Source organism: Mesoplodon bidens (assembly GCF_964165515.1).
Source record: "Mesoplodon bidens genome assembly, chromosome: 13".
In the NCBI taxonomy this organism is placed as follows: domain Eukaryota; kingdom Metazoa; phylum Chordata; class Mammalia; order Artiodactyla; family Ziphiidae; genus Mesoplodon; species Mesoplodon bidens.
This window is the reverse complement of record NC_138169.1, coordinates 12,525,385-12,538,529: the sequence shown is the minus strand read 5'-3', so window position 1 is coordinate 12,538,529 and position 13,145 is coordinate 12,525,385. Positions and strand designations below refer to the sequence as shown.

The window sequence follows — 13,145 nt, the reverse complement described above, 5'->3', positions numbered from 1 at the left end:
TGGCTTCTCTGAAGCTTACATTCTTAGAGATACACCTGCTTTTACTCCATGCTAAATCAATTTTACTCCTGCCTCTTTTTTTTTTTTTTTTTTTTGCGGTACGCGGGCCTCTCACTGTTGTGGCCTCTTCCGTTGCTGAGCACAGGCTCCGGACGCGCAGGCTCAGCGGCCATGGCTCACGGGCCCAGCCGCTCCGCGGCATGTGGGATCCTCCCGGACCGGGGCACGAACCCGTGTCCCCTGCATCGGCAGGCAGACTCTCAACCACTGTGCCACCAGGGAAGCCCCACTCCTGCCTCTCTTTATAAACTCCTCTTATTATCCATCCATCCATCCATCCATCCATCCACCCATCCATGGTAGGACAATTGAGGAAACACAAACTCTCACCAGATATTTGATGAGGTTAACGAACTGATTATCTTCTTAGATATGACAACAGAATGGTAAAGGTGTCTTTTTAAAAAAGTGAGCCCTTACCTTTCAGTGTTACCTACTGAAATAGCTACAGAGGAAAACGACCTCTGGTATTTGCTCCAGGGAGGAGGGGGAGGGGGTGAAACAAACTGTATGATAACTGCTGAAGCTGGACATGGGAACATCACCTGGTTCGTAACACTCCTCTCTCTACTCTTACATATGCTTGAAATTTCCACAACAAAGTTAAAAAAAAAAAAAAGAATGTACTAAAAGAATGGAAAACACTAGCCAAAAACTGAGAAAAGATATTTGCAACTTATCTGCACATAGAGACTAATACACAGAATAAAGAAACTGCAAGTCAGTAAGACTAACAACTCAAATGAACAGCAAAATACCTGGAGAGGCACTTAATCAAAGGAACCTGAATGGCTAGTGAATGCAGGGAAAGAATCTCAATCTGGGTGGTAACCAGGGAAATGCAAATTAAAACCACAATGAAATGCCATTTGCCATTTACCACATAAGTGCATATTTAAAGGTCTGGCACTAACACAAGCTGTTGAGAATCAAACCTCTCAGGGCCTGGCCTGCTGGTGGGATGTAAACAGGTACAGCTGCTCTGGAGGCAGTTTAATTTTGCCTCGTCAATCGGCCATGTCCAATCCCCAGGACCCAGCAAGTCCCTACCACCCTCAGATCCAAGGAGAGCGAGACCACTGGAGAGAGTGAGGACGACGAAGAGAGGAGAGGAAGAACGAGGCTGACGGGGCTTCCGTCCCCCATGGAGAAGGGTCACTACACACAGCAGAAGAGCTCCCCGTTAGGAAAGCAAGTTGCTTCTTAAAAAACAAAAAGGTTAAAGATATGGTTTGGCCTTCGGTCCTCGCTGCGACGGGCCTCGGTCGCTGCTGCGTCGGGTCAGGTCCCCTCCAGGTGCACCCCCGCTGCTCCGTGTCCTCTGCAGCCGCGCGGGGGGCGGGGCGCCGGGGCACTCACCTCTTATGCTTCATAATGAGCCCAATGGCATAGCAGACGTCTCTGTGCTTCTCGTGGGAGCGGAGCTTCACCTCCACGCCCACCTCCTCCTTCTTCCGCTCAATGTGCTCCAGCGTGTGCTGCACCAGATAGCCCACCGCCCCGTGCTGCCCGGGGTCTAGGGTTTGGATGTGCTGGAGGATGTCAAGCACCTTCAAGACAAGACAGAAAGACTAGGAGATAATATTTTCATTTAGGCCTTTTCTTTTTCCTGGCGAGGGATTTAGACCTACGTAACCTGAGGAAGGGCAGCGAGGCGAGGCGGGCTGGCGGCCCGAGTCTCCGTCACCCACAGGCTCTCATCCCGTCGGTGCTCTGTACGCCGAGTCACTTCACGTGCTGGGGACTGGCCCCGGCATCCAAACGCAACCAGCGTTAACAGCAGGAACTCTTTAGAAACACGGGGACCGGGGTCCGCAGAGGATGGGGACGGGAGGGCCTGTCGGACTAGGTGAACTCTAACAGGGTCCAACATTCTTGGTGAGTGGGGGGACTCAATTTCTTACATACAGACAGACAGGAAACATGTTCAACCTGCCACTCATGAATTGAGAGGAAAAAGAAATGTGAAGCTGCTTCAATCGAGGTCAAGAGGCTGAGCGATAGACTGGCCTCAGTGCTGCAGGAGAGGGGAAGGGGTCACAGGGAGGGCACTGGAGTGATGGACGCAAATCAGCACAGTTCATTTATGATGCTATCTGTGAAGCATGAAGATGTGCGGGGCAGGGTTCTGAAATCCTACTGGTCGCTTCAGTGACTTTAACTCCCAGTGGAATTCAGTGTTCGGGGGGAAAGGGGGAAACCCCGTCTCCCCGCAATTTATGTGACGAGCTGGCAGGGCAGCACTGCCTGACCCCAAGGCTCTACTCTTTCTACTGCACCCAGTGCCTCTATGGAAAAATACAAGTTCAAGGAAAGCTAACACACGTGAACACTTAGCAAGCCCCGCTCGCTCACAGCTCAGCCGAGGGCCTGTGACACGGGTCTCCTCCCACTTACGGACGCTGAGCAGACAGAGCAGCCTGGACTCTAGCCCCGGATCAGTCAAACTTGCTGTTTTTACCCTTGAATTAATTTATTCACTTATCAAATAATGATTAGTAACTGCCCTATTTCCTGATACATTGTGAGCCTATCAAAGTGTCGTGAAAACTACAGCTTTATGCAATATAACATGTTAAAACCCAATCTTGTCTTCCAGAATGAGATTTGCAGGATCTCAATATTTACTGAATACTTATTCTCTGCTGGTCACTGTGCCAAGCCTGTCACATTTTTTACTTCATTTAATCCTCCCAACTTGAAGGCCAGCAGTCCAGTCACTGCCAATTTCAAGAGGAATCAGACGCAAACAGAGCCGCTCTCCAGGCCATCCTATATAACCGTATCAGGACATTGGACTTACATCAATAGCATGATTCTTATTTAACCTAAACACATGAGACCTGCAACAAGTTTTTATACTAGACTTAAATCACTCGAATCTCCCCCTTGAAAGACTCGTACTAGCTGCAGCCGGAAAATCTGCTCATTCTGGACTTCACCCTTGACCCCCCTCAGCAACAGAAGGTCCTGCTCCTGTCTCAGCCTTACTCCACTCAAGCACAGTAGTCGTGGCAGGTACCTTCTTGCTTATTCGATTTTACCCTTTAACAGAAAACAATAAACTTATTCAAACAGTAGCACTATGCTTAGGAGCCCTTACCACCCTATTCACAGCAATATGTGCCCTCACCCAAAAGGACATTAAAAAAACTGTCACCTTCTCCACTTCCAGCCAATTAGGCCTAATAATGCTAACAGTTGGCATCAACCAACCCTATATAGCATTCGTGCACATGTTCACACATGCTTTTTTTAAGGTCATACTATTCATATGCTCCGGATCTATTATTCACGGCCTGAACAACGAACAAGACGTTCGGAAAACAGGAGGCCTATTCAAAGCTCTACCTTTCACCACAACAGCCCTTATTATTGGAAGTTTAGCACCGACAGGCATGCCTTTCCTCGCTGGCTCCCAAAGGCCTGATCGCCGAGGCTGCTAACACATCTTATACCAACGCCTGAGCCCTGCTCGTAACTCCAGGTGCCACCTCCCTCCCAGCTGTCCGAAGGGCTCGCACTCCCTTCTTCGCACTGGTAGGACCACCTCACTTCTCTCCCTTAGCCTCAATCGATGAAAACAGCCCACTCCTAATTAACTCCATCAAACTTCCTACTAATTGTGTTTTTGCTGGATTTATTATCTCCAACAACATCCCCCCAACAATGGTCCCCCTAATAACCACGCCCCCATACCGAAAATTAACTGCCTTTACAGTGACCATCCTGGGCTTTGTACTAGCACTTGAAATTAACCTTAACGCACAAGACTTAAAATTTATTTACCCCTCAAATACCCGCAAGTTTTCTAGGCTTTTAGGGTATTTCCCCACTATCAGGCACCGTTTACCTCCCTACCTAGACCTATCATAAGCCAAAAATCAGCATCCTCCCTCTTAGACTTAACCGGACTAGAAAATATTTTACCGAAAACCACGCCCCTTATTCAATTAAAGCCCTCCACACTAGCTAAGCAACTTGCCTGACGTCATGGGGTTAGGAAGCCGTGCAGTGAGGATGCGGACCCAGGGCTGACTCGCAACCCCAGGTCTCAGTCACCTTCACATCAAAGCAGGAAGAGGGGTATTTTAATTGACTGTTAGGAAAATTTTCATACACATAAAGAATGGACAGAGTGGTATTACCCCAAGGAGCAGAGCCAGCTTCAACCAGTAACAGCCACTCGCCACCCCCCGCAGTGGCCTTGTAATGTAGGGGACACTAACAACAGTTGCCCCTTGTAGCTAAAAGCATCTGACTTCACAGTAAGCTTCTTGTGTTCCCCTCTGCAGTTCCAACTAGTTACTGCTGACAACTTTTCTATAGACACAGCTTCCCCCCTGCTCCTGGCAGCCCCCTCCCGCCAGATAAGTGAAAGAAACGTAACGTGGAATCTTCAAAGCATGAAGGAAGTCTTGAACTCAGAGTATCAGAGGAGGAGATAAGGCTCAGGGATGATTACTGCCGTCCCTCCCTTGGTGTGTGGATGACGGGGTGAAAGGAGACGGCAGAAATGGAGAAGACATCATGAGATGTGCCCGGTGTGTTTCCAAAAGCCGTGCTGACAGTGGGGTACCATGACGTCTACAGCTAAATGCCTAGGCCTAGAATCCCAAGGGCCCACAACCTTCAGAGTAGAGATCTTGGAACAGGGGTATCTATAGCACATGACTGGCAACTTGTTCTGTAAAGGGCCCGAAAGAAAATATGTTAGGCTTTGTGGGCCGTATGGTCTCTGACTCAACTACGCCCCTCTGCCGCTGCGGCTGAAAAGCAGCCAGAGACAGCCCGCAGACAAATGGACACGGCTGTGTGCTGACAAAACGTATTCACAAAGCCAGGTGGCTCTGGGCCCAGGGGCCAGAGTTTGCGGACCCTGCTCTGTCCTCTTAACTGCAGGTTTCCCCCGACATCTCTCTGAAGCTCTTGGCTCCATCCTCTGGACGTCCACTTCGTGGGCTCTTCCACTTTGGGGACTTCAGCTACCAGATGCGGATGCCAAGAGCGCCCACCAAACGCGGTACTCCACGGCTCCAGGTCGTGCCAACCAAACTCAACATATCCCAGACGGAACACTGTCTCCTACCCCGAAACAGGTCAGTTCCCCACACACTTCAACTTTTAAAGTGGCCACCCTTATTGGAAAATTGGGATATTCTCTTCGAGCCTCCTTCCTCGTTCACAGCTAACGAATTTCTGTCATTTCTTAATCATTCATTCAAATACAATGTTGTACCTACTGGGTGGCAGGAACTGTGCTGAGAGCAAGGGGAACAGCTACAGTAAAGAACAAGACATGGTCCCTGTCCTTAAAGAGCAAGCCTCGTGCGGAAGCATGGCTGAGCAGCTGCGAGACACTCCGCACAAGCTCTGTGGAAGGGCGAGCTCAGGGCCGTCATGGTGCAGGGGGGCGGCGGGGGGGGGGCTTCAGAGGCGAGAGCTAAGCAGGAGATCAGAGGTTCGGGAGCCGCTGACCTACAGATGGTAACTGAGGCGAGGAGGGCTGGTGAGATCACCGAGGGGAACCGTGCACAGTAGAAAGAAGTCTAGAAACTACCCCACAGTGTAGAGCCTTAAAGGGAGAGACAGAGGACGGGAAAGGGAGAGACAGAGGACAGCAACTAGCGAGAGCCTGCGAACAGGGGACCAGAATCAAAGGAACAGAGTGTTTTGAGCGGGGGGGTGACCTCCAAGTGATCAAGAAAGATAAGGAAAGACAAGTGTCCACTGGATTTGGCAACAAAGAGAAAGGTTTAGCAAGAAGGGGTCATGGGCTTCCAGTTCACATTGGGGAGGGGTAGGAATGGAGCTCCATGCTCTGCGCAGTGCAGGGGAGGCGAGGGGGAGGCCATCACAAGGACCCTGGCCAGGCTGGGAGCAAGAGGTAAGATGGAGCCACGGGCAAAGCCGGGGGCTGTCGTCGGAGGCTTCTCCTTCTCTTTTTTCAAAGATGAGGGAGACCTGAGTATGTTTAATGCTGACAGTAGAAGTAGAAACAGGGAGCTGCAGATACAGGAGAAGCAATAAAGGAAAACTCAGTAGTCCAAGGACAGGCAGCAGGTTGGATCCAGAGAACACGGAGTTTTGCCTTGGAAGACTGAGGGACATCTTTTCCACTGAATGTGGAAAATGGAGGGAAGAGATAACTACGGATCGGAACAAGGATGTAGGTTTAGCAGGAGTAGAAAATGCCCTTCTGTTGGCTTCTTCAGAAACAATCTCGCCTTGGCCCTGGTCCACAGGGGTGAAGTGTGTGGGTGGGCTGTGAATCTGAACGCCTGATGCCATCAACTTCTGTGCGGGAGACCTTGGCAAACTACTTAACTTTTCTCGGTGCCTCGGTTTCATTATTTGTAAAAGGGCAAAAAACAAAACAAAACAAAACAAAAGTAGCCACCCCAAAGGGCTGGCAGAAGGTACTGGAGGTGTGCAGCACTGAGCTCTCCCAGCCGTCCCCACCACTGGAGGAACCTACTTCCCTGTGCTCTGAAATCATTCCCCGGCCTTCTAGGGCCACCTCAAACCCTTCCTCTGGAAAGGACCCTTTTCTAACTGCTTCCGCATCCCCTGGAGCCTTCCTCACTTCGGACCCCAGCTCTCCTCCGCTGTCATGGGGTCCTCCCTGCAGTTGCAGCACAGTTCGTGGAGGCGAGACAGTTGCCACACACGGGGAAGGAGCCACTTTCCCTTCCTGAGCTTAGATGCAGGGAGCGTCTAGGTGCCTGACCCCAGCAGCCCATGAATGGTCATCATGGGGAAAAATGTTCTGCGTGTGACTATTATGGAACTTGTTCCCATGACATCTGCTTGGAAGGAAGGCAATCCTGACCATCTGAGGAGGATACCAAGGAAATTCCCCCAGAGGCAGCACAGGAGCCCTAAACTGAGCCTGCCATCAAAGGGAAGGATGCCAGGGCTTCTACAGACGTTCCTCCCAAAGGCCATGTCAACCCTACTCCTTCTAAGGCTGATGTGTAAGTTAAGTACAGAATCTACTTATGAGGAACCATGCTTTGAAAAGATCTCTGCATTTTACAAATTATCATGAAATTCCTGAACTAATATGCAGTAAAAAGTGAAAGGAATTAGTTATGTATATCCTGGTATCAAAAATAAATCAAGGGCTTCCCTGGTGGCGCAGTGGTTGAGAGTCCGCCTGCCGATGCAGGGCAGGGGACACGGGTTCGTGCCCCGGTCTGGGAAGATCCCACATGCCGTGGAGCGGCTAGGCCCGTGAGCCATGGCCGCTGAGCCTGTGCGTCCAGAGCCTGTGCTCCACAACGGGAGAAGCCACAACAGTGAGAGGCCCACGTACCGCAAAAAAAAAAAAAAAAAAAAATCAAGTAAAAAACAGAAGTAAACTATTCAATTCTGGACAAGGTCGTGGGAAGCAGGTGGTGACCTTGGTAGAGAGCCTAGTGTTCCAGTAACTCTTCTATCGGATCACATGGGTGTCCTGGGAGGACAGCCGCTGCCTGGGCTGTAGATGACATCTGAAGACTGGGGCTCAGGGATTTTCCTACTGACGCATCCTTTCCTAGAACTACGGTAGATCTTTGACACTGTGAATAAATGAGGCAATGTACATCTAAGCAACGGTGAGTCATTGAGATTATTTACTTTCTCAAGGAAGATTTTACCACTCTCTAGTGACAGGGCTGATGATTTTACGGTGACGTTCCTGTGAGAGCTTAGAATTCAAGTCTCTCACCCGGCCGTCTAAACAAAGTGGACTATTAACACATTCCCATGGACAAGCAAGGGCATGATGGGGGCGAGCAGCTGCTCCTGCACTGTGTTGCATGGCTGGGAGCATACATGTGCTGCACCCACAGCTCCTGAGGAGTGGTGCTGACCCCAAACACGGTGGCCTCTGACAGGGCTTCCTGCTGGCCAAAGGGGGCGTCACAAACCTGAGAGAGCCAAGTGGAACAGTAAAACCCAACAGTTTCCAAAGGCATAAGCAGTCCTAAAAGCATCCAGCAGCTGGACCTGAACACATCTAAGATCTCACTTTCCTACGCCATGCAGGGCTATTTACATGTGGTCAATTTAGTTGCTAACAGCACAGCTGGAGGATGAATGTGGAAACTTCTGCTTCCTCTTGAGAAGGGTGACCTGGGGAAAATACATCTTTGGGGCAACAGTGGGTGAGAGGTAGGGCCGGGGCCTTGTGGTTCTGGGAGGTTAAGGCACTGACCACAGAGAGAATGGGCAATTCCTAGCAGGATAACTAATTTTTAGTAGAATAAAAGGAGACAAAAAGTTAAATCGATGGGTCAAAACCAGGAGACTGTGAATAAATCTGTGTTTATCCTCCAAGTTAATACAAGGATAAACTCGTAAGCGCTGCCTTTCAGCTAGGATTTCCCTCTCTAAGGCAGGTGCAAAGCATCAAAGTAAAATAATTACCTTCTCTGGCCAGATGCCCAGGTGGAAGTAGAGCCTGGCTTGGAGGAGGAGGAGCTGCACCTGGTCCGGGTACATCGCCAGGTAAAGATCCAGGGAGTCCCTCAGGAGCTGGTACGACTGGTCGATGCCTTCCCTGTGGGGAAAGAAATCTGTTTTATCCTGTTTGCTTCCGAGCTAAGACCCTCTTTTTCAAGGCCCAGATTTTAAAAGTAATGGACGCAAATCCCACACGTTCTCTGATTCTGATACTTCCTCTCTTCAGCAAAGTTACAACACTCTTAATAAAAAAAAGATACACAAGAAATAGAAATTTCGTACTCCACTAAGTTAAAATCGTAACCGTTTTCCTTATGGAGTCACCTCAATAACACTGTACATAAATTAAAAATGGACTCTGAACAGGTGGAGGACTATTAGGTCAGTGAAACTCTTCTGGATGACACTACAGTGGTGGGTACACGTCATTACATACTTGTCAAAATCCACAGAATGTACACCATCCACAGCAAACCCAATGTAAACTATGGACTTGCAGTGATAATGACATGCCAGGGTAGGTTCATCAACTGTGACAAACACCCTGCTCCCGGGAGGGGGGGTGTTGAAATGAGGGAGGCTGTGTGTGTCCAGAGGCAGCGGGTAAACGGGAACTCTCTGTACTTTCTGCTCAGTTTTGCTGTGTACCTAAAACTGTTCTTAAAAAAATAAAGTTTATTTTTTTAAAAATTCTGCCATTAGGCAGAAAATACTCCAATCTACAAATTTCTATTTTCCCTGTAAGACAATTTTCCTTGGACTCAGAAGCAAGATTGTTTCATACTTTTGTTTGTTTTCTTACCTAAGTGATAGAAAGGTATAAGTTAAAAGACAGCAAAGCACTAGGAGGTGAAAAATAATTGTTGCCAGTCTAAAATATTCTTGTTACTGGAGAATGCTTTCAGCATTTATAAAAGAGAACTCGCCCAAGTCCACTGCAAAGATCTCAAAGAAAAGTCACTTAGCACATCCTAAGTCTGGATAGCATTACATCATGGGAACCAGTTTTTTCCCATGGTGGGCAGATAGCTGCAGCTGTCCCAACTGTGCCACAAAGCATCCGCTGCTTCTCTGTATCACAGGTAGGCTCATTAAATAAAATTCTCTGTAAGGTAATTTGCACCTCCAAAGACGCACACACCGCGGAAGTACTGGAAAACCAAGAAAACCTTACCGCTTTCCCAGGCTTAAAAGGTTTCCCACCATTCGCTGTAACACCTTCTTTACATTCACCACCCCATACAGCGCTGCAGTCACATGCTGGCCGATCAGGTATTCACATTCTTTCACTGTCAGCTGCTTGCCTTTCCCAAAAGCATCTATGTAGATGTAGTCAAAGATGTCCAGGGTTGCCCTATCCAAAGAGCACACGTAGTGAGTCGTATCTCAGATTAGAGCTGAACAAGTCAATATTTAAAACCCCGTAATAAGTAGCTCAAATCAGAGACTGAATGTTAACACAGTGGCACTTCTACTGAAAATATCAAGGCCTTGCCCAAAGTCTGAAATCTGACCTCTATACACACTCTGCTGTATTAAGATCGCAGTACACTGATACTTGAGAAATAGCACTGGTTTACGCCATTTAATATAGTTGTTTAGAGAGATTAACTCTAAAACTCACTGCCAGGCCTATCTATCAGAAGTCTGGTTGACAGAAATATTTCTGGAATGCCTGAGCCAGTCTACTAATTTCACAGAGTAGCAACAGTTAACGTCTGTGGATCCCGGGCCCCTTGAGGCTGTGATGATAGTTATGGGGCCTGGGGCCACAAGGATTCTGGCCTCAGCTCTGCAGATGTGCTCGGGAGGCTCAGGCTGGGACCCTGCTCCAGACCCCAGAGAGCTGTGTCCCTGGCCTCCACCTCCTGCTCCTCCCATGGAACCGCCCTCCACGACCCGAGCTCTCGCACGTCGGGGTGGCCCACGCCGAGCCGGGCCGGTAGGCGGTCACATAAGCAGGTTCTCACTGCAGGACCTCTAAAGATACTGCATTCACCCTACGAGGACTCCTGAGGGATTGAGGTGGGACTTTGTTTCAGGGATAGCTGTGTTTTTTTTTCTTTGAGCAACTGTTTCACTTTGATAGAGACCTTCTCTTCGGCAGCTAAAAAGCCCAGTCAGATTTCTTCTTTGAGTCGTATTAATAGCCTGCCTTTAGCAAGACATACATAATTGTTCCAGAAATAAGGAATGCTCTTCAACCCTTTTTTTGGGTCTAGGAGAACCACACAAATGCACACAAGTTTATAGGCAAAAATTTGAAATAAAATATGAGCAAATCAAACACAGCAATGTATTATAAAAATCCATATGAGTAAGTTAGATGTTCCTTAAGAATGAAAGGAGGATTGAACGCTAAAAAACTTCACCATATGCAGACTAAAAGAGAAAAACCACATCCTCTCTGTAGACACAGAAAATAAATTTTGGGGGAAAAAAATCCTAGTTATTAATAAAACTCTTAGCAAATTACGACTTTATTATTATTTTTTTCCTTTTTTTTTAACCGCACCACACGGCATGCAGGCTCTTAGTTCCCCGACCAGGGATGGAACCTGTGCCCCCTGCAGTGGAAGCGTGGAGTCCTAACCAGTGGACCGCCAGGCAAGTCCCAAATTACAACTTTAGAAGGCAGCTGTGATCATCTCAATGAAAGGTGCTGCTCCCAAACATCATGCTTGAGAGGAAATTTTGAAGTCATACCCAAGGCAGAGTGCCTGCTATCACTGTTTCTATTCACTGTGTACAAGAGGACCTAGCCAGCAGAGTAAGTAAAAGAGACACAAACATACAACAGCTGGAAAAAATAGAAGAAAACTGTCACAATTCAGACAATATGACTGTCTACATAGAAAAGTTGAAAGACCTAGCAAATTATTAGCACTAATAATTGATCCAGCAGAGGTGCAGATAATCAGACCCAGATCTAAGTCATCAACCATGCCCCTGTACACCACCAATACACAGACAGTGTAATTTAAACAATTACCATTTACAATAGCAACAAAAAGTTAAGGGACCCAGGAATAAATCTAGCAAGATATCGAAGAGCTGGATGTAGAAAACAATAAAATCTTTTTAAGGACATTAAAGATGACTTAAACATGGAAGGAGATGTGTTTACAGACAGGCAAACTGAGCAGGGAAACACAAGCAGGCCATACTCCTCACGTGAATCCACGAACCCAGAGGAGCTCCGGGCCCAGCTACCATACCAGAGCTTCGAGGTGCCTGACAAACGGATTCTAAAGCTGCACATGGACATCAGGCTAAGAGGAGCCCGGGCAATTCTAAAGGACTCCGTGGGGGCCTCGCCCTACCAGTCATTAGGACTAACGATAAAGCCACAGTCAACGCGACACCATGGTCTTGGTGCCGACACAGAGACCACGGGCCCGAGGAGCAGCCCAGTCGGGACGCAGAGGGCCTGCAGCCCAGCAGCTGTGCGCTCTCCCGCCTCTCCCCAGCGGGCCAGCCTTTATGGGTCTCATCAGTGTTTGTGTCTGCCAGGTGCTCGGGGTGCTAACAAACCACTTCATTGTTCATCTGCATTGTGGTGTATGCTCACTGTAGCCTAAAGAAGGAAAAACAATCCTGTTACCACACACAAATGTGCCCAGCAATAGGTCACTGTGGTAGGTAACATGGTAATTGGTGTTTTAAATGCTTTATATCATGCAGAAATCCTTGGTGGACCACTATATAAGCATTTAAGAATATTTTAGAGATATTTGGGGAAATTGGTTGGGTTATTCAGGGAGAGGGAATGAGCTGAAAAAGCACTTTTCTCATTTAAAATAATGGAAAATGGGTGCCTGCTATCCAAAAGAGAAACCATTCAATACATTTTAAGGAACAGACTATATCTGGGAAACAAGGAGAGCCTGTACTCGCTATTCAAGGAAACATACACATGTAATGAAATATTAAAATTTGCATGGAAATAACAAATACTTTCAAACTAACTGGTGGTTACCTCTAGAGAGAAGAGGAGGGAAAGGGATAAGGAAGAATACCGAGGAGGCGCCAACTTACAGACAAGTTTTATTTCCTAAACCCGGAGGTGGAAATATAGAGAAATTCCACCAGGCGTGTAAAGCACTGGCTTCTCTCATTTAACCCCCCAAACCACTTTATGAAAAAACATTAGCCCCATTTTACACAGGAAGAAACTGAGGCTCAGAGGAAACCGAGGTCTAAATTCAAACTTCAAAGCTCAGCTACTTTCTGTCATTCCACTCATCACTTCACCAAACAGTACCACAGCCAGTCATTAAGAAGTAGTTTGAAATAACAGGATGTAATTAAATAACTATGTTTCTTTTCCCTCTAGATGGCACTTTTAAAGAGACCGTCTCTCTAGACTATAGCTGAAAAGGAGCTTTATGTCCAATAGGACACCAAGTCTAAAACAAGAGAACAAAACAGAACTCATTAACCTGGTGTTCAAAATGCACATCAGGTCACCAACCTTGCCTAGAAGGAGTGCCGCTGCTGAGAACTTGAATATTTGCTTTTGCACATGGGTGAAGCACTTGGGCCCAGTTCCCTCTCCCCTGCTTCTCCCTCCCTCCTTCCCTCTCTTCTGGGGGGAGATTTTATGGAAGACTGGGAAGTAACAGTTTCTTTAA

At 47.7% G+C, this 13,145-nt stretch overlaps 1 protein-coding gene across 4 annotated transcripts in view; it reads right to left on the bottom strand.

Moving 5' to 3' along the window:
• Positions 1-13,145, bottom strand: part of FBXO21 (F-box protein 21) — a 41,115-nt gene that overhangs the window by 15,017 nt on the left and 12,953 nt on the right. For 3 of the 4 annotated variants that reach the window (XM_081251973.1, XM_081251974.1, XM_081251971.1), the window contains exons 8-10: positions 9,686-9,865; positions 8,476-8,608; positions 1,420-1,631 (exon numbers count right to left, since the gene is read on the bottom strand). In XM_081251973.1, coding sequence (XP_081108099.1) covers positions 1,420-1,631; positions 8,476-8,608; positions 9,686-9,865 — 525 coding nt within the window. The remainder of the gene's footprint in view (positions 1-1,419; positions 1,632-8,475; positions 8,609-9,685; positions 9,866-13,145) is intronic. The other variant, XM_081251972.1, reaches the window with a different exon arrangement.